The 24141-nt window shown below is 42.2% G+C and overlaps 1 protein-coding gene across 8 annotated transcripts in view; it reads left to right on the top strand.

Moving 5' to 3' along the window:
* Positions 1 to 24141, top strand: part of AUH (AU RNA binding methylglutaconyl-CoA hydratase) — a 178990-nt gene that overhangs the window by 14219 nt on the left and 140630 nt on the right. For 5 of the 8 annotated variants that reach the window (XR_006965990.1, XR_006965993.1, XR_006965995.1 and 2 more), the window contains one exon: positions 22416 to 22502. The exons of the other annotated variants lie outside the window; for them this stretch is intronic. Coding sequence is in view for 2 of the 5 variants with exons in the window: in XM_047101016.1 (XP_046956972.1) it covers positions 22416 to 22502 (87 nt within the window). In the remaining 3 variants the exon portion in view is untranslated. The remainder of the gene's footprint in view (positions 1 to 22415; positions 22503 to 24141) is intronic. 8 annotated transcript variants of the gene reach the window in all.

Here is a 24141-nt window from a genome sequence, read left to right as displayed (position 1 = left end):
TACGTGTTATTTGCTCATTTAAAATGAAAAAAAATATTTTTTAATGTTTTTATTCTATTTTTGAGAGAGAGAGAGAGAGAGAGAGAGAGAGAGAGCGTGGGAGGGGCGGAGAGAGAGGGAGACACAGAATTGGAAGCAGGCTCCAGGCTCCGAGCTGTCAGCGCAGAGCCCGACGCGGGGCTCCAACCTGTGAACCACGAGATCATGACCTGAGCCGAAGTTGGATGCCTAACTGACCTAGCCACTCAGGCACCCCGTTCATTTAAAATGTTTATCTTACACACATGCGTTTCTTACACACGTACACGCACAAAGGAAAGCGGAAATACTTCTGTTTCACAATTTTAATATATTGCCTCTAATGAAATTGTGAAAAAGTTCTTTGGGTACGGAAGTTGATGTGAATGTGTAACCCTCGCCATTTATCTTTGTTCTGGTGTTCTAACACTAGGTACTAAAGGACATGTGTACTGGTTTTACCATCAAATTTTTGAAATGAGATTTTATGAGAAGTTACTGAGAATAAGGATTTAAGGATTCTTTTTTCCTTTGAAATTACTAAAATAGATTATAACAGTTCTTGGTAATTGATCTTGTATGTAGAACTCTAAATTGAGTGTTTCGCTGAATTATACATACTAGTGTGGGATTTTTTTTTTAAAGTAAAGGTAGTTTTGCTTCTGCTTTTGAATTCTACTAAATTATGATTTGACTACAAACTTCTCACTAAAACTGTCAACATGCTTTATTGAATGTTGTGCGTATTGTTCAAGCGGAGACAGATGTCATGTGGGGCCTCTGACTAGTGAAGTTCTCTGTTTGATCCTGTTTCAGAATATCAGGCTATGTTGTATTTATGTGCTTAAATGTCAGTCCCCTAGGAAGTTTGATAAATAAAGTAAAAGGGTAGATGCCCACAGATTCCTAATAGTGTAGCATAGGGTTCTGTTGTTATCTAGCAGTTTTTTTGAATTAAAATAATCTATTTTATTGAGATACGGAATTACTTGCAATAAAGTGCCAATTCTAGGGGCCCCTGGCTGGCTCAGTCAGTGGAGCGTGTGACTCTTGATCTTGGGATTGTGAGTTTGAGCCCCACTTTGGATGTCGAGATTACTTACATAAAATAAAAACTTCAAAAAAAAAAAAAAGTACTGATTCTAAGTATATACTTGCTGAGTGTTGGCAGATATTTAGACCATGGTCATAGTATGGTCTCTTGAGGATGTTCATCACTTAAAAATCTTCCTCGTGCCCGTTTGTTGTTAGTGTCTTCCCCAACTCTGACCCTTCGATCCCTCTTTCCCTTGCTCTTCTGATAGTTTTGCCTCTTCTCAAATGTCTTCTGGGGCACCCGGCTTGGCTCAGTAGGAAGAGCATGTGACTCTTGACCTCAGGGTCATGAGTTCAGCCTCATGCTGGGTGTAGACATTTAAGTTTTAATGAAACTTAAAAAAAACAAACCCAAACAGTGTCTCCTAAATGGAGTCCTACTCTAGGTGATGGTTGCTTTTGGTTTCCTCACTTAGCATAATGCTTTGAGGTTCACTGTGTGATGTGTTGCAGTAGTCTTGTTTCAGTGCGGCGTGTTCGTTGTATGTGCTGAGTGATCCGTTGTATGCATAGCCCACGGTTTATCTACTTGTGGGTTTTTCCAGTAGTTTGGCTTTTGTAAGTACTGCTTCTGTGAACATTCACATACAGGTCTTTTTATGGGAACAGTTTTTATTTCTCTTGGATAAATACTTGGGAGTAGAATTATTGGGTTTTCATACCTGTGTTTCACTTTGTGAGAAACTGCCAACTGTCTCCTAGTTCATACCTGTGTTTCATTTTGTAAGAAACTGCCAACTGTCTCCTAGAGTGACTGCCACTTTGCATTCCCACCAGTCATGTATGAGACTTCTGGGTGCTCCACGTCCCCGCCAGCGCTTGATGCTGTCCGTTTTAAGTTTAATTTTAGGCATCGTAATGGGCATGTGGTTATATGTCACTGTGGTTTTAGTTTGACTTTGTGTAATGGCTAATGGTTGTGAGCATCTTTTCCGGTGCTTTTTTGTCACATGTATTTTGTTTGTTTGTTTTTGTTTTTGGTGAAGTGTTCAGCTAGATCTTTTCCCCTTGTTTTTATGAGAATGTCTTGTTGCTGAGTTGTAGACTTCTTTACATATTCCTGCTACAAGGCCTTTATCCCATGTTTTGCAAGTGTTTTCTGCTACTCTATAACTTGCCTTTTTCTTAACAGTTTGTTATGAAGAACGAAAGTTTTTATTTGAAGTTTTATTTATCCATTTGTATTTTATGGAGCTTGTACTTATTTTGTGAACTAAGAAATATTTTCTTCCTCCACAGCACAAAGACTTTCTCAAACTATGTTGTCTTCTAGAAGTTTTTTTAGTTGTTATATTTTACATTTAGACCTTTGATGCATTGAGTTAATTTTCATTTATGTTGCAAGATGTAGATTTAGGTATTGTGGTATAATAAAATATGCATTTGGTCTTTGCCCCAGATTGCTGGCACAGAACTCCTAAAACCCAGGGAATTTCCTGAGTGGGAAGAGTGCCTTTCGTATACTAAAGAGTTGATTCAAGTCTGGGGTTCCAGGGGTCCTAGATAGCTTTAGGGTATGGGCTGGTTGCCAGGAAGATCAATCATGGGATTAGAGGGTTAGAACTTTCAGTCCTACTCCCCCCAGTCTCTGGAGAGGGGTGAGGAACTGGAGATTGAGTTCAATCACCAAAGGCCAGTGATTGAATCAATTGTACCTATGTAATGAAAACTCTATAATACCCCATAAACAATGGGGAGTTTCCAGGTTGGTGAACACATCGATGTTTTGGCAAGGTGGTGTGCCCAGAGAGGGCGTGGAAGCTCCATGTTTCCCTTTCCTTGTACCCTGCTCTGTATATCTCTCCTGTTGGGCTCTTCCTGAGGTGTATCCTTTTCAATAAACTGGTAAATGTAAGTAAAGGGTTTTCCTGAGTTCTGTGGATCATCCTAGTGAATTAGTGAACCTGAGGAGGAGTTTTTGGAGACCCTTGAATTCATAGCTTGTCAGTTAAAATTTTGGGTGCTTCCTGGGAATAGTGACTGGCATGTGATGTGAAAGCAGTCTCGTGGGACTGAGCCCTTAACCTATAGGGTCTGTACTAATGTCGAGTTAGCATCAAGATTGAATTAAATTGTTGGACACCCAGTTGGTATAGCTAATTGGAGAATTGGTGTGGAGACCCTCCCCTCACCCCCTAATTTGGTGTTGAGAATATGTCCCCTTTTGGGCCTGCCACCCTCCTAACACATGTGTTCAATAGTATGAAAGCTCCCTGAACCCCATTGTTTATGGGTTTCTATGGAGGTTCCATTACATAGCCATGATTGATTAAAACCTTGGCCTTTGGTGACTGAACTCAATCTCTGGCCCCTTCCCTTCCCCACAGGTTGAGGGGTGGGGCTGAGAATCCCAACCCTCTAACTATGGCTTGGTCTTTCTGGTGACCAACCTCCATCCGGAAGCCATTCAGAGGCCTTCCAACAGTCACCTCATTAGCATAAACTCAGGTGTGGTTGAGAGGGGCTCATTATGAATAAAAATAAAAACACTTCTATCACTCAGGATATTTCAAGGATTTTTAGAGCTCTGTGCCAGGATCCTGTGAAAAAGACCAAATATATTTTGTATTATACCACAGGGTTAAAAAAAAAAACACACACACACAACTTTTTTGCATGTGCATATCCAATTCTTCTAGCACCATTTATTGAAAAGGTTAACTTTTCCTCCATTGAATTAACTTAGGACCTTCCTAAAAAATCAATTGACCATATACATGTGATTTATACCCAAGGCTGTCTATGCTGTTCAGTGTCAGTTACTGGGTACATGTCTTGGACATATTTGTTAAATTTATTCCCAAGTATTTCATGTTTTTTGGTGCTACAGTAAGTGGCATTTTTTATTTAGACTTCTGGTTTTTTATTATTAGCATGTGGAAATGCGGTTGATTTTCATATATTAACTATCCTGCAACTTTATTAACCTCGCTTTTTAGTTCTACGAATCATTTTTTTTTTGTAGATTCCTTGGGATTTTTCTATGTAGATAGTCATCTGTAGCCAGTTTTACTTCTTCCTTTTTAGTATGTTGGCCTTTTTTTTTTTTTTTTTTTTTTAATTACATCAGTTGAGACCTTCATTACAGTGCTGAATAAAGGTGATGAGAATGTCCGTCCTGGCCTTGTCTCTGCTGGGGAGGGAAGGCATTCAGTCTTTCACCAATAAGTATAATGTTTGCTGTAGTATTTTCATAAATTTGCTTTTAATTGGTTGAAAACAGTTCTATTCCAAGTTTGTTGAGGTTTTTTTATTTTTATCATGAATAAGTGTTGAATTTTGTCAAATCTCTTTCTTTTACATCTATTAAGATGATACCTTTTTTCCCCAGTGTTTTAAAATGGTTACTTATCGATTGATTTTCAGCTATTAAACAACCTTGTATTCCTGGAATGAACCCTTCTTGGTCATGATGTGTTCCTGTTTTTATATATTGCTGGATTTGGTATGCTACAATTCGGTTCAGGAATTTTACAACTGTGTTTAGGAGGGAAATTGATGAGGGGTAGTTTTCTTGTAGTGTCTGTGTCTGTTTTTGGCGTGAGGGTATTACTGCTGGTCTCATCAAATGAATTGGGAAGTGTTCCAATTTCATTTCTTCTGTTTTGCTGGAAGAGGTTGAATAGAATTGGTATTATTTCTTATTTAGTTATTTGGTAAAATCCGAGTCATCTGGTCCAATTTTCTCTGTGAGAAGACTTTTAACTGTGAATTTAATCACTTTAGTGGTCATACGGCTGTTCAAGTTGTCAGTTTCTTCTTAAGTTTGGGTAGTTTGTGTCATAAAGAAATTATCTGTTTTTATCTGAGTGTTCAAATTTATTGGCATAAATTTCATGATATTCCTTTATTATCTTTTTAATATCGACTGAACTTACAGTGATATCTTTCACTTTTGATATTGATAATTTGTGTCTTTTTTTTAAACTGATAAAACATTTATTATTTTTGTTGATCTTTTCAAAGAACTGGCTTTGAGTTTCTTTTTTTTTTCTTTCCTCTCTTTGCTTTGGTATTAATTTATTCCGTATTTTCTAGCTTCTTAAGGTGGAAGCTTAGTTCATTGATTTTTAAACCCTTTTTCTTTCCTAATATAAGCTCTTAATGTTATAATTAATTTTAAGTTTTTCATTTGAGCATGCCAGAGATGCCATTAAAAAGGACTCAAGAGTACCCACGGCCTTTCTGAAGAAGTAATTTTTGCCTGTTGCTAATTCATTTCTAACCCTATTTCCATTAAAAAAAAAAATTCCCAAGTAATATTTTAGGCTCAGGCTCTACAGACAGTATTTCTTTTGAAGAAATAGGAAGATCCCTGAGTCCACCCCGTCCCACTGTAGCACGTTAGCATGTCCCCCCACAACACAGCCCAGTCCTGTTATAAATAATCCTCAGGAATAAAGTGTGTGTTGGGCTGGATAACGGCCCCCCAAAGTTGTCCATGCCCTCACCCCTGGAACCTCTAAATACGTCTGACCTTATGTGGCGGTAGGGGCAGAGCACCCTGGGTTATTTGGTGTGCCCAGTGTAAGGATAGAGTCTGTATAAGAGGGAGGCGGGAGGGTTGGAACCTAGGAGGAGAGAGGATGATGGGAAGGCTGTAGAGGTGCAGGGAAGGGGCCGCACGCCCAGGAGTGTGGACAGCCTCCGGCTTACACTTCCGACCCAGACCTGGAGGATGATCCCACCGAGCTGGCAGTTATTTGAAGGGAACTGAGACCAAGTCTATACGGTCTTGCCGCTCTGGCCACTCCCCCCTGCTGCCCCATCTCCCACCTTCTTTCTCCCTCTGCTCCGCCCCCCCTTGGCCTGTGCTACACAGAACTCCTCCTGTCAGACCCTCTGTTCCCTTAGCTTGGAAAGACCTCTGCACAAATGTCATCTCCTTAGGGAGCTGTTCCCTTGTCATTTTGGCCCAAGCAGCCCTCCCTGCTCCCCCCACCCTCCGCCACAGTTTCCTATTTTAGCTTCTTCTTGGCGCTTTTCGGTTCCAGAACGTATTTTTTTTACTTGTGATTTTGTGATCGGGCCGCTTCTGCAGACCCTCTGATTCCCTGGAATTAGGGCAGGGACCCATTATCAGAACGGTGCCTGGACCGTCGAAGGTACTGAACTTTATGGGACCAAGAACTGAAAGATTGTGGTTGTTGAGGAGGTAAAACTGGCAGAGTGTCACGGTTAAGTAAAGTGAGCTTGTATTTTGATACAGTCCATGTGTAGGTGGCTTGTGGGGAAGAATAGTGACTTGTTCAAGTTCTGTTATTAAGCTGACCTTTCTAAATTGCAGGCATGTCTCAGAGGAGCAGAGCCTCTCTTGAGGAGAGGAGAGAACGGGCCCCTGCAGAGGAGGCTGGCCCGGGCCGTTGTCTTTAGGCCCCTCGCCAGCCCTGCCCAGTGAGGTCCCGCTGCCTTGGCGAGGACGAGGGCATGGAGAGCTGGGGGGTAATCGAACTTGTAACCGTGGCTGAGGCTCCGTGCGGCTGCAGCAGCTGGAAGGCAGAGCTTAAACTTAGAAACAGATGGAGTGTTCAGGAGTCTGCTTCTGGCTACTGCCGTTTAGCACCCCAGCTTGGTTTCTGAGGGGTTGGTTCCCTTGGGAGCCAGACTTGGTCTAGACTAGGGTTCAGCAAAGTTTTCGGTAAAGGGCCAGATATTTTAGGCTTTCTGGGCCTCTCATAGTCTTTGTCATAGGTATGTATATACGTATGTATATATATATGTTCACGCACACACACACACACACAAATATATGACAGTTTTTTAACATTTATTTTTATAAAGCTTTAGAAAAAAGGAATGACCAATTTTAGCTCAAGGGCCATAGAAACACTGGGTGCAGACCGGCCTGCAGTCTATAGTGAGCTTTCCCCGCCCTGGTCCAGACTCAATTTCTTTCTCCCCTTTGCTGGTCCAAGTCTGTTCCCCGGGCCCTGGGCCCTCACCTACGGCTAGAGAAGCCAGGCTGAGGTCCATTGAGCTCCATGGGAAGATGCTACATGCCTGGCCTATGGAGGCTGTGTCTCTAAACATACAGCGAAAGTGCCCTTTTCTCTTGTGTGGTTGATGAACGATCCTGCAGAAGGCTCTACAATGCGTACTTCTCGTACCAATGTCATGTGCAGCGATGCAGTCGTTTGGGTGAGCGCTGGGTTCCCCAGCTACGACCAGTCAGGGTCTTGACAGGGTCTTGACGTTCAGGTTCCTGGAAACCCCTTGATTAGAGTTTCCCTTTGAATAGCTTGGGATGTTCAGGGCAAAATAAGGTTTGAGAGATGGCGGTAGCCAGTATTTTCACATTCTCTAAAATAAAAGTAAAGGCAACATGATAAATACACTAAATACCGATATAAAGTATTCGTTAAAACGTTTGTAATAGTATCATGTGCTTTCACTTGTTGTCTCTTCCTGACTATAAACTTTTGGTGACTTTCTGCTCTTGAATTGTGAAATATCTGAGATTGGTGAATGTTTGCAGCAGGTGGGCCCGTCCCTCCTTGGTGTTTTTCTTAAACTCTCGTTTTGTTGCAGCAGATGACCGCTCTCCCGGAGGATCTGCCTGACCCTTTCGAGGTTTCTTTGAAAAGCTTCTGATGTCTCTACTGGGGGCCCGGGGTGTTCTGTGCGGTTTCCAGTTCCTGCTGTTGGAACATGGACAGTTCTTTCCTTGATAATTGCCTGTGAATGGGCATTTCAGCTTAAAGCTCGAGGGAACCTGTGCAGATTATTGGGGCGCTTTCTCTGAGTGACTCTTTCCTGTCTGGTTTCCTCTTCTGTAAATATCAGCCACCCAGTCTGCCTGAACTCCCATCTGCTTCTATCAGCCAGATCAGTCTGCTTGCTCTGTCCAGGTCCCCCTGCCTTGCACCCCATCCTGCAAAGTGTCCTCAGAAAGCTGGAGCAGTCACTGGCCTCCCCTTCACTGTGTCACTGCTTACTGATCGGCATCTGAAAGAAGTTTCATGTATTTGAAGGGCTAGTCCAGCATCACTCACTCCAGCATAGTCAGAGCTGGCAGTTTTCGGTTCCCTTTGGTGGGGATGGTGTTTGAGAACCAAGAGCTGGGTGCCCACCTGTGCTCATTGTCCCTTGGGCTCTTTGATTCAAGGCCCTTGCGCCAGATAGAGCTAAGATCCGTGGGTAGAAAAGGACCCTTGCGTTACACACACGTACACTCATACCATTGTTTGTGCTTCTGTATCCGAAGCCGCAAGTGCATGCTGATAACTCCATTTCCTGTTCGTCACCATCGGCTTCATGCTCATCTCTACACTTACATTATCTGGAATGTGTTTACTCATTTGCTCAAGTGTGTAATAGCAGAAAATAGTTTCACAGTGGCTAGATCGATACCACTGTGATAAACACACTTTCTAACTAGAGTTTAAGATTTAGAGTGTTTATATCTTTAGACTGAGGGTGTAGAGTAAAAACACTTACTTCTTGTTCAGTGTAATTAATGCTTTATTCATAGGAAATAAAGTTAGGTTTCCTCTTGTTTCTTTTACTTGGAATATGTGAAATATCAGCGTGATTTCAGAAGTCAGAGCTGTGCACAGAAGTGTCACTGGCCACTTCCTCCCTCCAGTCCCTTCCACCACATTCCCACTCTCGAGGGCGTTAATGAATCTCATTAGTTCCTAGTTTATGCGTCACGTGTTTCTTTTGCAAAATTAAGGATGTGCCTGTGTTGCTACTTCCATTCTGTTTTAGGCAAGTAGCATTCTATACATGGTCTTTGCACTTTTTCAGTTAGTGGTATATCTCCTGGTTCTCATTCTCTTTGGAAAACAGCTCTTCCTCTGCCTGCCCTTGGGGACTCCTTGCTTCCTAAGGTTCTGCCCGTGGCCAGTGGTTTCCACTTTTCTGCCAACGGGACCCACATAAAGCCAAACGCAGCCCCCAAAGTCGCATCCCCTATGACAACACAGCAGTTCTGAAGAGTGTGGGCTTTAACGTAGCAGTCAGGTAGCCCAGGGCAGGGGTTCTCTGGGGTTCCCCGGGAGCAGGTGCAGAACCTGGGGCTATATTCCGAAGGGAGGACAACAGGAACTGCTGATTGATTGGGTGTGAATAAAGGGACAAGAGAGATCAGAGATGCCTCCTAGGTTTTTGCTTCAGCTATTAGGAGAAGAGAGGTTCCCTGGATTGAGACGGAAAGGCCTGGGGGAGGGGGAGGTTTTGGGCAGCGATGGTTGGAGAGAAATCAAGACTTCTGTTTTAGACCCATGAATCTGGAGATGCCAGTTTAGGAATCCAAGTGAAAGCCTCCATTGGATGGTTGCATACAGAACACTGATGGCCCAGGAAGAGGTCAGGCTGAGGAGAAAAGTCTTGAGCCTTCGGCACAAAGGTGGCTTAAATAGCACTAAGAAGGGATAACACTATACTACCCAAGGAGAAATATTAAAGAGAAAAGAAGGGGACGCTACAGAAAACTTCTAAAAGTAATACAGATGAACAGATTTTCAAGAAATTATTCCATAATAGTTCATAGGAATGTGATGATAGTTGGAAGTATATGAGGCGTTGATGAGCCCTTCTGAAGATGGAGATCTTACCACGGTGGGCGTGGAGTGTTGGAGCTGACTGCGATTCTGCAGGGGAGACAACAGTGGCATCACCTTAGGGGAGAAGCCTTCCAGTAAGCCAGAGAGCCTGGGACGCCGGGTAGAAGGGAAGTTTTGGGTTTGGGCATGGTAAACGGACACGTCACTCTGAGGAAAAATGAAGGCCAGAAGGAAGGAACTGAACATGAGCCTAAACTTACGACACGGAAAACGCATAGTAAGTAGTGAGGATAATAAAGCCCAAAGCTGGCTCTTTGAAAATTCAAACGGTGAGACTTCCGGCAAGATTAAAGCAAGGGTGAGAGAACAAAGAAACAATACTCAGATTGAAAAAAGAGGCCCCAGGTATATATAAATTCCACAGACATTAAACTGGTAAGATAATGTTAAGAATAACTGATGCCAACAAATTTGAAAATTTTAGGTGAAATAGATAAATTATCGCAAATAAAACTTAACCAAAATTGACTTAAGAAGTAGAAAACTTGACTGATTCCAGAACAATGAAAACACCTGGCCAGGTGACTGCAGGAAGATGTTCTACCTAGAAATTTATGGAACAGAGCATTCCAATCTCATGTACATTCCTTGAGGAAATAGAAAAACCCAGACCCTTGCCTAGGTCCCTTTGTGCCTCCAGGCTGACCTTGGCACGAGCACCACAGCCGTGCAGGAAAGGAGAAGACGAGTCCTGTCAGAGGGAACCTCCCAGGGTCCCTGGGGGCCTCCGCTCTGTCTGGTGCCGCGTGGAGGTGAGGACACAGGTGGAGCTCCTGCACATCCGTGGGCATGTTGAGCCCGTGTTTGGTTGAATGGGGGGAACGAGAGCCCTTTTGGAGTGGGGGCGGGGAAGACCGCGGCGTCTGGATGGACACAGGCGCGTGCCCGCTAGAGCAATTGGGAGATGTCGGCTTCCACCACTGCACGACCACGCCGTGCAGATGGTGAGGCGTTGCGTCTCTTGGCGTGGAGGGCAAGGCAACGTCAAGCTGCCGTTTCTTCTCCGTTAGATGGGCAGAACGTACGGGGGGGGGGGGGGAGGGGGGGAGACGGTGCCGGGCACAGGTGATGGAGTAGAACGGCGCACTGCCGCCGGCAGGGTGCGCAGGTGGGAAGATGGTCTTCTCCATCCCGGTGGTCCAGCCACTGCGCCGTCGGGACCGCGACTCCACACGGTGAGCCACCACACCGCGGCGGGGGCATTTCTGGGCACTCGGGAGGCACAGCTAGTTTTCCACGGATCTGGTTGGTATGTGCTCTTCCGTGAAACTTTTCAGGCTGCTCTGTGGGTCGCAGTTACTCTCTACCGTCGTTCTTTCCTGCTTGCCCTTCCGTTGCACAAGTCAGTGCTGATCTTACTTCGCTGCCTCGCGCCAGACGGGGAGAAAGCTTCCAAATTGCCAAAAAGGGGATTTTTAAAAATATGAGGGCCGCCTGGGTGGCTCGATCCGGTAAGGGTCCGACTCTGGACGTTGGCTTGGGTCATGATCTCACAGTTGTGAGCGTCGGGCTCTGTGCTGGGCTCTCCCTCTGCCCCCTCCCCTCTCGTAAACAAACAAACAAAAACACGTTTAAAAAGCCAGATTGTTCTAAAAAATAACTCAGTCCGTGTACATATTTTGTTGCAAAGAGATGTGACAGTAACCAGTGGAAGTGTTTCACGCATCCACACTAATTACATCAGAAAAAATAATTACAGGAAAGTGGGGCAGACACCAGTTCCTAAAGATAGGATGTACTATTTCTCACTGTAAAGCAAGGGTTTGTTTGCGTGTTTTAGACCCGGATGGTTTCTGCGAATCCAATCCCTGTGGGGTGTAGATTCCACTGGACACACTGACGGTGATCTAGGTTCTCCTCTGGGATGGATGCCGGTGCTTAGAAGCGCACTGCCGTCTTTGTAGCTGCTTAAACTCACGTGATGAAATGTGTACATGTCTCTTTTTGGCTGTATTGGGAGCCAAACAGGTTGAAGACCATTGGCTTACTTAAAGCCTTAGCACTCGAGAGGGATGGTGCCACTCGTTGGGGAGCATGTTGGAGTTTTGAGAGAGACTGAGGGGCTTTACTGTCCTTTGGTTATTGAGGCCCAAGGAAGCTAAACATCCTAAAATGCAAAACAAAGAATATTAGTGTTTCTCATAACTTCTGTAAAGGCTCACAGGACGAGTCCACTGCAGATATAAACAAGTAGGAATTTATTTATTAAAAAAAAAAATTTTTTTTTTTGCATTTATTTTTTGAGAGACACAGAGAGATGCAGCACAAGTGGGGGCGGGGCCGAGAGAGGAGGAGACCCAGAATCCGAAGCGGGCTCCAGGCTCCGAGCTGTCAGCACAGAGCCCAACGCGGGGCTCGAACCCACGAGCCGTGAGATCATGACCTGAGCCGGAGTCGGACGCCCAACTGACTGAGCCACCCAGGCGCCCCTAAACAAGTAGAAATTTAATGTGTAGTAATCTTAAAGCATATTTAAAGGACAGAAGTTATATAAAACAATAAGCAAAAAATTCATATAAAATTTATATAAAACAATTAGGAGAGGACATTTTAGGGGGCAGTATTTAAGTAAATAGATGCTTTCTCAAAATTGTTTAATAATAAACTCCATGCATTGTCTACTCGGTGTATTACCTATCTATATATTTAGATGAAAGGAGTTTGCAATAGAACGGAAACTGCAGTAGCACTATAATATGATTAAAAATATGTAACTTACCTATTGGGATGAGCACTGGATGTTGTATGGAAATCAATTTGACAACAAATTATATATAAAAAAATAAATAAAACAAGGAATGGGAACAGAAAAAAATAAAAAAATAAAAATAAATTAAAAAAAATATGTAACTTAGAACCAAATACTGCATTTTCAGTAACATGAAAAGCAGATCTTGATTTATTATACTTTCTCAGTAACACCAGTACGATCACACTGTTTAATACTGTAGCATGGTCCACACCCTCATTAGGTCGACACTTTCCTGTTCTTTTTTTCACCCAAGACGTTTACCACTTCCTTTCGTGGTTATTTCTTTATTTTTTTTACTGTCTCTTTGTCTCCTCTGCTTAAAAGACCTAGTGTAAGAGGCGAGGGTAGGAGACAGAAAGGGCAACCCTTTTGAAGGGTTTGGCTTTGACAAAGAGGAGAGAAATTGGTGGTGGCTGGAGCGGGTAGAACGTATGGAGTTTGGAATTTGTTTTAAACAAACTTTTTAACTGAATTATAATATATGAAGAAAACTGTACAAGTCTCAAGTGTAATACAGATCTGTGAAACGCACTGGGCTGGGCAGTCACCACCCGACATAAGAAATGGACGTCACCTTTACCACCCTGCCACAGTCCATGAACCGTCCTTCCCCCGAGCATACTGGGGATCATTCTGGTTTTTATCACCAAATACTAGTTTTGCTTACTGTCAAACTTTATGTGACTGGAATTACCCGGCGTGTACTCTTTTGAGGTTGATTTCCGCCCACCGTGTTGGTGGGATTTGGTTTACGCTGTTCATCTGGGAGTGGGTAGTACAGTCCTGTTCCTTGTGGGAACGTCTCACAATTTGTGTGTCTGCTGTCGATGGGCTTTCGGAGTGTCGCCAGCGTTGAGCTGTCCCGAAGCGTGCTTCCGTGAACACGCCGTGTTGTACGCAGCCTGCATCTCGGTGGGCGTACACCTCTGCGGGGGGATTTTTAAAGTGATTTTTACGAGTTTCTACTCCCAGCAGCATTAAGTCAGAGTGCCACTGCTCTCTACCTTCCCTACCACTTTAGCTGTGGATTGCTTGTAAAGCTGTCTGTGTTTTTAATTTGCGTTTTCTAGATAATTAATCCGGTTGTGTTTCTTGTCATCTCTTCATTAGCCAGTTGGACGTCCTCTTTTGTGAAGTATTTGCCTCTTTGGCCTGCTTTTTGTTCTTGGGTTATCTTTTTCTTTCTGACATTTATTCAGTGCTTTCTATGTGGAGGACTTGTGTTTCATTCTTTCATGTGCATATTCATTTTCTTAATGATGTCTTTTGATGAACAGAAGTTGGTTTTTTTTTTAATGTTTTATTCATTTTTGAGAGAGAGAGAGAGATGGAGAGGGTGAGAGACGAGCGTGACAGGGTGAGGGGCGGAGAGAGAGGGAGACACAGAATCTGAAGCCGCTCCAGACTCTAAGCTGTCAGCACAGAGCCCGACGTGGGGCTTGAACTCAAGGACTGCAAGACCATGACCTGAGCCGAAGTCGGATGCTTAACCGACTGAGCCACCCAAGCACCCTGAGAAGTTTTTAATTTGAATGAAGTCCAGTTTTTTCCTGAGTCTACGGAGAAATCTTTTAAAACTTGTGTGTATACCAAAGTGTTGAAGATATTTTTATTTTTTAAATTTATTTATTTATTAAAAATATTTTTTGCGTTCATTTAATTTGAAAGACAGAGGGAGCTGGGGAGGGGCAGAGAGAGGGAGAGAAAGAATCCAAGCAGGCTCCACGCTGCCAGCACGGAGCCTTATGTGGGGCTTGAACTCATGAACCGTGAGATCATGACCTGAGCCAAGATGCAGAGTCAGATGCTTAACCGACTGAGCCATGCAGACTCCCTGAAGGTATTTTTAGTTTTCATTTAGAAGTCTGATCGTTTTACTTTTCACATTTAGGCTGTATAATTTACCATGAATTGATTCCTTTGTGTGTGTGTGGTGTGAAGGGTCAGGAATCTTTTTTTCTCGCACGAACATTCAGTGGCTGCAGCCCCGTGTATCAGAAAGTCCATCTGGTCCCTGAAGTGTCTGTCACAAATCAACTGGGTCTTTTTGGGACTTGCTGTTTGTTGCATTGGTCTTTATCTTTGAGGCAGTATCACATTTTCTTAATTACAGTAGCTTTATAATAGCATCTTTCTGTTGTAGTGTAAATCCTCCAACTTTCTCTTCTTCAGAGGTATCTTTACTTATTGGCCCTTTGCATTTTCACCTTGTCATTTTCCAGACATGTGGGGATTTTGATTGGAACTTCAGTGACTCTGTTAATTTGGAGAGAATTTACATATTTTAGTACGAAGTTTTCTAATACATGAGCATGATATGTTCCTCCACTTATTTAGTTGTTAATTTATCTCAGAAGATTTTTCTAGTTTTTTTGTGTCAAGATCTTCTACATCTTTTATTAGATGTGTTCCTTGGCTCCTTGATTTTTGAATGTTACTATAAATGGTGTTTTTTTAAAATTTCACAAATTTCTTTCGTGAGTTTATAAAGAGACAGTTGATTTTTATATGTTGAACTTGTATTCAGCAACCTTACTAAATTCTTTTGTTTCCATGATTTCTAAATTCTTTTGGCTATTCTTCACGTTTGGTTAAGCCATCTGCTGGTAACAACAGTTTCATTTTTTCCCTTTGATCTATAATTAAAAAGTTTTCTTATTATACTGACTCGTACATCTGCGACTGTCTTTAGAAGTGATAAAGGACATCCTTGATTCACTCTTGATCTCTGGGAGGAAGCTTACAGTAATTGGCCTTTAAAGGTGATGTTAGTTACAGATGTTTTATAATTACCCTTCAGATTAAAAAAGATTTTCTTTTTTTTCCTAGTTTGCTGTGAACTTTTATTTAAGAATGACTGTTGACTAGATATGACAGCAAAAGCACGTGTGTTGAAAAAGTTGAGAAATTGAACTTCATTAAAATTAAAACTTCAAACAACATCAAGAAAGTACAAAGACAAGCCATGGATGGGGAGAAAATATTTTGAAATCATATTTCTTTCTTTTAAATATTTATTTATTTTGAGAGAGACAGTTGTGAGGAGAGGGGCACAAGGAGAGAGAGAATCCCAAGCAGGCTCCATGCACGGAGCCCAGTGCAGGACTCGAACCCACAAACTGTGATTGTGGCCTGAGCTAAAATCCGGAGTCAGACGTTTAACTGACTGAGCCGCCCAGGTGTCCCTATAAATCATATTTCTGAGAAAGGACTCATATCCAAGATATTACTCTTACAACTCAATAAGAAGGAAACAAATTATCCAGTACAAAAAAAAAAAAATGAGCAAAAGATTTGAAATGACATTTCACCAAGGACCTGTATGAATGGCTAACAAGCACATGAAAAGATACTTAACCTCATCAGTCATTAGGGAAATGCAGATTTACAACCATAATTGATACCATTTCACACCCACTAAAATGCTGTAATAAAAAAAGAGCAGACCGTGTAAGGGCTACAGGGACCCCTGCGTATTGCTGATAGGAAGGTGAAGGGGTGCAGCCACTGTGGAGAAGCAGTGACAGTTGTTTTTTTTTTTAAGTTAAATAGAAATTTACAATATGACCCAGCAATTCCACTCCTTCGTGTCTACCCAAGACAAATAAGAACGTTTGTATCCACGAAAACTTGTACGGGAACGCTCTTGGTAGTATTTTTTCATAACAGCCAAAGGTGGAAAGACCCCAGTGTCCACCAGCCGATGACCAGAGAAACGAAGGTTTTCTCTGTCCCTACAAGGGGATACTATTTGGTAATGAAAAGAAAAAAAATACTAATTCATAGTGAAAATCACTATGCTTGCTATGTTGAAGACCATGTATTGTACGAGTTTATTCACGTGAAATGTGCAGAGAAGGCAAAGTTTTAGGAAAATAGTGGAAGGCAAAGTTTTAGGGGGTAGAGGTGGGAACGGGGAGTGCCTGCAGGTGAGTGTGAGGGGTCTTTTTATGATAATGGAAACGTTCTAAAATTAGATGGCTGTACAGCTCTGTAACTTTAATAAAAATTATTGAATTGTGTACTTAAAATGACTGAATTTTACTTCATGTCAGTTCTACCTCAAGAGGTTAAAAGAATGAGTGTGAATTTTAACTACTTTTTTCTGCACCTGCTGAAAGTTTGTATGATTTTCACTTTTATGCTATTAAGTAAACAAAAAATAAAATAAAACACTTAACATTAAACCAGTCTTCAGTATTGGACTGAATATAACTGGGTCTTGATATATTGTATTTTATTTATTTATTTATTTATTTATTTATTTATTTATTTATTTATTTTAAACGTTTATTTATTTTTGGGACAGAGAGAGACAGAGCATGAACGGGGGAGGGGCAGAGAGAGAGGGAGACACAGAATCGGAAACAGGCTCCAGGCTCCGAGCCGTCAGCCCAGAGCCTGACGCGGGGCTCGAACTCACGGACCGCGAGATCGTGACCTGGCTGAAGTCGGATGCTTAACCGACTGCGCCACCCAGGCGCCCCTATTGTATTTTATTTATATTACTACTAGGTATGATTTACTTATATTTTGTTTAGGAATTTTTGAGGCTATGAGAAAGATTAGCCTGTCATGTTTTTTTCTTATAATGTTCTTATCGAGTGTTTGTTTTGCAATTCTCCATGTAAATGTAGGATTGATGTTAAATTTTTTTATTTAGGTTTTCACTTTCTTAAAGTAATCTCTACACCCAGTGTGGGGCTCGAACTCACAACCCTGAGATCAAGAGTCGCACACAGCACTGAATGAGCCAGACAGGTGCCCCCAGTTGTTTTCATTATGTTTGGGAGAATATACTGTTGGAGCCACAGGGGCGTGTGGTTTTCTTGTAGGAAAGTTTTGAATAAACATATTCAGTTTCTTTAATATGTGTTTGTGTTTTCGGATTTTCTCTGTCAGTTTTAATAAGTTGTGTTTTTCTCGAAATGTGTCCATTGTATGTACCTTTTTGAGTGTATTGGGCCAAGGTTGTTACTAATACTCTTATTGTTTTAATGTCTGTAAAAGCCTTAGTAGTATTCTCCTTTTCATTCTTGCTGTTGGGGTTTGTGTCTTCTTGGAGTTTTCCATGATCAGTCTTTTTTTATTTTATTTATTTTATTTTTTAAGCTTTTTGATGTTACTTATTTTTGAGAGAGAGAGAGAGAGAGAGAGCAAGGGAAAGGGCAGAGAGAGAGGGAGACACAGAATCTGAAGCAGGCTCCAGGCTCGGAGCTGTCACCTCAGAGCGTGACACGGGGCTCGAACTCACTAACCATGAGATCATGACCTGAGCTGAAGTTGGATGCTTAACCAACTGTGCCACCCAGGCGCCCCCACCATGATCAGTCTCACTAAAAGTCCTATCATTTGTTTTAGGTTTTTTTTTTTTTTTCCCAAATGAGCAATTTCTTTGATATTTCTCTCCTGCATGTTTGTTTTCTGTTTCTTAAAACAATTTTGCTCCAGGGTTGCCTGGGTGGCTAGGTCGATTAAGCATCTGAGTCTTGATCTCAGCTCAGATCGTGATCTCATGATCTCATCCCATGATCGAGCCCTGTGTCGGGCTCTGCTGTGTGGGGTCTGCTTGGGGTTCTCTCTTTCCTTTTCTCTCTGTCCCTGCTCTACGGGTTCTTGTGAGCACACGTTCTCTTTCTCTCTCAAAATAAATAAACATAAAAACTTTTTTTTTTCTTGTTCCAGTTTTTGCTCTTTCTTCTACTTGGGGATTAATTCTTTTTTTTATTTCCTATTTCTTGGTAGGGATGTTCAATGAGGGTGTTTGCTTACTTGGTTTATTGATTACCATGGGGTTTGCTGACTCCACCGTGATTGTAGACGGGTCAGTTTTTCTTTTTGGCTCATCGGTTTTTGCTTCGTACATTTGGGGCTGTCTTATTTTATGCCAGTTTAGAATTCCTATGGCTTTTAGTGGGTCATCATGTTTATTATAAAGTGAACCTCTAGCTTGAATGGTATTTTTTGCCTGAGGTCTCTTTTGTCAGGTATTAACAATGATTTCACTTCCTTTTTGGTTAGTGTTTGCCTGGTTTTTAATCTTTCACTTTAGCCATTTTGTGTCCTTATCTTTTAAGGCATATCTCTCAGGAGTTGTATAAAATAAGATTTTAGGGGCGCCTGGGTGGCTCAGTCGGTTGAGCGTCCGACTTCGGCTCATGATCTCGTAGTTTGTGGGTTCGAGCCCCACGTCGGGCTCTGTGCTAACAGCTCCGAGCCTGGAGCCTGCTTCAGACTCTGTGTCTCCTTCTCTCTCTGCCCCTCCCCCGCTTATGCTTTGTCTCCCTCTGTTTCTCAAAAATAAATAAATAAATGTAAAAAAAGTTAAAATAAGATTTTAAACTCTACTCTCATAATCTGCCTGAAGAAGCCCCTGTGGTGTTTCTGTCAGTGTGTGCCTGCTGGTGACAGATTGCCTGTGTGTGTCATGTTTGGGGGATGGGTTTGCTTAGTTTGAAATTCTAGGTGGGTAGTTATTTTCTTTCCCCACTTTGGAGATAGCACTCATTTTCTGTTGAGAAGTCAGCTGTCAGTCTTCTTCTTGTTGGCAGCTTCTAATTTTCTTTTTTTTTTGTCTTTCGTTTTTAGCAGTTGGTCTTCATATGGTTTTCTTTGTGTTTACTCTGTTTTATATTTAACTTTGAGAGGTCCCAAGTGAAAGACTGCAGCGTTCCTCTTTGGCAAGCCCTGAGCTCCGATTTCCCCCCCCCCCCCCCCATTCCCGTGAGATTGTTTCAAAACTTACACTCTGTCTGCCTTGGTTGTTCTCCGTTGCCCTCAAACAGCTGTCTTAATGTGTTTTATCTAGGATTTCGTGAAAGAATTCGTCTGATAATAAGCTATTTCTTTAAAGCTGGCAGAGAAAGTCTACATAATTTTCTTTGCTTTTTTGAGATGAGCAGTGTTACAGTGTTAATGCAGCTGATGGGAACGGTTCTGTAGAGAGGGATATTATTGGTGATGTCAGCCGGGAAGAGGACAGCTGCTGGAGTGATGGCCCTGAGCAGACAGGAGGGGTGGAATCTAGTGCACGGGGTGCTTCGTCACGGGTTAGGTCATCTGTAGGAACAGGAGGGAGGGCAGAGTGTAAGGGCTTAATCCTGGTGGTTAGATTTGGTGGTGGGTGTGGGTGAAGGTTTTCTTCTGAATACTTCTGCTTTCTTAGTAACCTGGTGTCAGGATTGGGTAGGAGGTTTGAGGTTTAAGGAGAGAGAGGAGTTAGGAAATGGGCTGTAGATGAACACGACGGTGAACGGTGTAGGCAGTTACAGTAAGATTGCCCGGCAGCACAGAGGCTCAGCTGAGGTGAGCGGTCATGGACTTGGGGGATTTAAAAAGTGAAAGCACTGAGACACGCCAGCCCTCAGATAAAACTGGATATTATCAACCGAGGAACTTGTCATCTGGAGGGATAGAAGCGAAACTGTACTTTTAGGTTCTGAACGTTCGAGATTGCAGGGCACATTTCTAAAGCAAAACCAAAAAGTCTCTGGGTCACAGATGTTTAATGTCCCATGGAGAAAGGTAATTCTTTCTGAAACAAATTGTGACTCCCAGGGAAGTCTCCCACAGTTGTGTGGGTTAGGGCTGTGCTCAGTAACCAGACGGAGGCTCCCAGCTCTGCCTGCTGGGACTCGTGTGCGTGAATGGGCTCCAACGGGTGCGGAGGAGGTCCCCTTGGCTCCCCTTGGCCGAGGTCCCCTTGGCTCCTGGCATGGCCTCCGCACCCAGGCTCGGAGAGCTGGGTGTGAATTTCAAAGCGTGGGTGCCGCTGAGAGCCCCCACTGCCGCGCCGGCCGGTGTGCCGGAGGGCCCCCTCGTGGCGTAGCCCACGCTGACGTTGGAGGATCTGGTGGATCCCGCGATGCGGTTCCCCGGGGCTCCTTCAGGACCGCCTCACGCAGAGCCCCTGTGTGCCCCATCGGCGCCCTCCTCTCCGCTGCCTCGGCCCTTCTCTCATCTGCTCCACTCCCCGACACGGCTCTGGGTTCGGCTGCTTTTCTTAGCCAGTGTGGAGTAGCCAGCCGGCACTGAACAACGTGTAAATTGTGTTCTCAGGGCTAAATGGCAGTGAGTCGAACGGTTTTTTCTTCCGACAAATACATCCTACTGGTCTAGAGTTTTGCCCCTGCAAACATTTTTCCTTGATGTTAAATGTTAATTTTTCCTGGAAAAAGTCAATTATGAACACGTGTATCAGGCACACAGAAATGTTTAAAGGCTGACCCTGAATACTCACCACCTAACGTAGATCATACAGTGTTACAAACAAGATTGGAGTCTTCTGTGACCTTTGCTAGTCACCTCCGTCTCCGTCCCTGCAGAGGTCCCCACCAACCAAATTTGGTATTTATCATTCCCATGCATATTTTATGTCCCGAAGTAGCATTCTTTACTAGTTTTTAACTCGTGTACGTATATGTGTACGTAAGTACGCTGTACGCCCAACGTGGGGCTTGAACTCACGGCCCCGAGGTCAAGAGTCACATACTCCACCAACGGAGCTAGCCAGCCGCCCCCCTAAATAACAATTCTTTTAAAAAGAGTTATGCAGGGGTGCCTGGGAGGCTCAGTCGGTTAAGCGTCCGACTTCGGCTCAGGTCATGATCTCGCGTTTGTGAGTTCGAGCCTCGCATCGGGCTCTGTGCTGGCAGCCCGGAGCCTGGAGCTGCTTTGGATTCTGTGTCTCCCCTTCTCTCTGTCCCTCCCGTGCTCATGCTCTGTCTCTCACTGTCTCTCAATAATAAATAAACATTAAGAAATTAAAAAAAAAAGAGTTGCACAAATGGTTATCCTGTGTCTTTCTGTAAATATATAATAATAATTTATATCGTTAAATATATAAATGTAATATATGTTAATGTTCTATATTAATTGCATAATTATATGTTCTTCAACATCCGGATTCATCCATATTCATGCTCTGATTTCTTGGTTTTCATGCCGAACATGTATTATTCTGTTATATAAAATACATCTTTTATTAGAGATCCTGCTGATGGATATTGAGATTAATTCCAATTTTTTTTGCTATTTTATATATGTTGCACTGAATGGTGCTGCTGTACTTCTTTCCTTGGGCATATGTTTGAGGTTTTCTAGAACTAATGGATTGTAGGGCATGTGCTGTGTGCATGGTAGTTCACACTCCCACAGGAGGTGTATGGGCTCAGAATGTCCAGCCTGGGCTGGGAACTGGTGCTACATCCAGTCATGATTACTTTATAATGGATGTATAAGAGAGTCGGTCGCTGAGTGAAAACCTTCTGTGCTGTAATTCTACTTTGTTTTGTATTTGTTCATTTAAATGGGGGCCTTCCTTTCCTCGTATAGTTTAACATCATTAGGAAGAATGCCTTTGTTGAGCCGCAGAGTAAGTGATCCCTTACGCATTTATTTTTTTCTGTTCCAAATGTATGATTCTGTGATAAGCTCATAATTATGAAATTGTCAGTTTGCTCATACGTTTATGCCAGTGATTCTGAAACATGATCTGCGGTCACCAGGGCGGGGATCCATGAAGTCAGACTGATTTTTACAGTGATTAGCCCTTTTCACAGGGTTGACCTTTACCCTGATGGGGCAGAGGCAAGGGGAGGGTGAAAACTGCCAGTGTCTTTGTGAGAGCGGAGGGAGTGCCCCAGTCTGTAGTCATTTATGTCAATATGAATGGGTTTATTTGTATTCTTAAATGAGTGGATAAATATTTAGGACACTTCATAGTTTTAGTTTCTGATAGAGGAACTATCGGTAGATATCATCTAAAGTAGGTCTCTTCTCAGAGCGTAGGGCCCTGAGACCGCAGAGTTTGAGAACCACTGCTTGAAGCACATGGTACATGTGTGAACGGGCATTTTATTCCTCCTCATGCTGGTCTTTAAGTTGATATTCAAGTGACAGATGAATCTTAAGTAAGTTTTCAATTCATTGCCTTGAAACTTTGTGTATAACTTGATTGTATTTGTAAATAAAATACTTTGCAGGTGCCGACCTTAAGGAGAGAGTCAAGATGAATCCCAGTGAAGTCGGTCCTTTTGTCTCCAAAATAAGAGCGGTGATTAATGAGATCGGTAAGCTCAACTACGCTCCTTTTGGCATGCTGCAGATGACCTCAGATGTCAGATTTAGAAAGCTGCACATTGTCTTTATATGTACACTTTGGCCAAAATACTTACGTAATTAGATAACCAGGACCTGTAGCCGGTTGCTGTAAAACGGCATGTAATGTGTTTGATTTGGCAAATAATGAACAATAATTTGTAATTAAAAATGCCTCCTATGTATGATGACGTGGCATAGGAAGGTAGTTATTGGAAAACAAAGAGAATATCTCCTAGATAATTGCATAGACACATTTATCGATCCAGAGTTGTTTTGTTGTTTATATAAATAGGATCGTACCATTTTCTTAGAGTTATAGACTTCTGGGTAATATTTGTGTCTCGGTACATATCAACTTTATTATTAACACTTTTTAATATATTGTGGTGTAGTAGTCCGTAACTGTAAATTACTTTATTAATGTGTAGGGGTTGTATTTTCCATTTTTGTTATTTATAGCAAAGCAGTAGATATCTTTGTATTAAGTCTTTGAGAGCGTTAGTACATGTATCTGTAGGGTAGATTCCCAAACGTGGGATTGCACTTCTAAGTATCATGTGTTTCTTTTACAGTTTTAATCCTTTTCACCACATTATATTCCAAAAAGATTGTAATAACTTACATTCCCATCAATTACATGACAGGACTTGTTTCCTCATAATTTGCCAGCATTTAATGTTGCTACCTTTAAGTTTGCCAAGGTTAAAACAAAACAAAACAAAAAAAAGACATGTTATTATTTTATTTTATTTCATTTTGTTTTAATTAATTACTTTTTTGGACATCTTAGCATTTTAATTTGCTTTTCCCCAGATGCTTGTGTGATGTTCTTTCTTTTCAAATTAGACCTGCCTCTTCCCTTCTGCAGATGCCTTTTCACATCCATACTCCTCTTTCCTGTAGCATTATTAGCTATGCTTATTTATTTAAAAGCCACTTTGTAGTAGTCTTTTGTTGTTAAGTGTGTTACAGATGTTGTCTCCTAATGTGCACCCCTGATTCAATTCCAGTATTTGAATGGAAAACTTTTAATATCTAGAGGGTACTAAGTTCTCTTCATTCTTCTTTTGCCTTTTTCCTCGAGGAGTTTCTTTGGTAATTGCTACACATCAGTTCTTCCAACTGAATTTGGAATTATTAGTTTTTAAAACAAGGAGGAAAAATACCGTCATGGGACTGTGATTGGGATTTCTCTAAGTCTTATTTAGAAAGAATTAACATTTTTATGGTATTGAATTTTTCCATCCATGATGTATGTGTATGGGTTTCATTTTGTCTGTGTAGGGGTCATTCAGTTTTCTAGTGTCCTTCAAGAAAGTTTTTTCCGCTTTGGTTTTGCTTGGTCTCGTGTCTTCCTCCACCCCCAACCCCCCAGTTTATTCTTTCTATTTTATACCATTTATTCCTTTGAATGGCACTTTTTCTCTTATTTCTGTTGAAGTCCGGTGATTGTAGTTCTGTAGGAAAGTTACTAAATTCTAAGTGCTTATTTTATATCCTACCAGCTTGATGATTACTTTTACTGGCTGTTGATATTTCCCAGTTAATTGTTTTGTGCTTTCCAGATGAAAGTTCATTATCTGTAAGTAATGCTGTTTTTGTCTTTAC

Source organism: Lynx rufus, unplaced genomic scaffold (assembly GCF_022079265.1).
Source record: "Lynx rufus isolate CCGP_SWC_20201006 ecotype Redwood Valley unplaced genomic scaffold, mLynRuf1.p SCAF_10, whole genome shotgun sequence".
Lineage (NCBI taxonomy): Eukaryota > Metazoa > Chordata > Mammalia > Carnivora > Felidae > Lynx > Lynx rufus.
The sequence above is the reverse complement of the archived record's forward strand: the minus strand, read 5'-3'. Positions and strand labels throughout refer to the sequence as shown.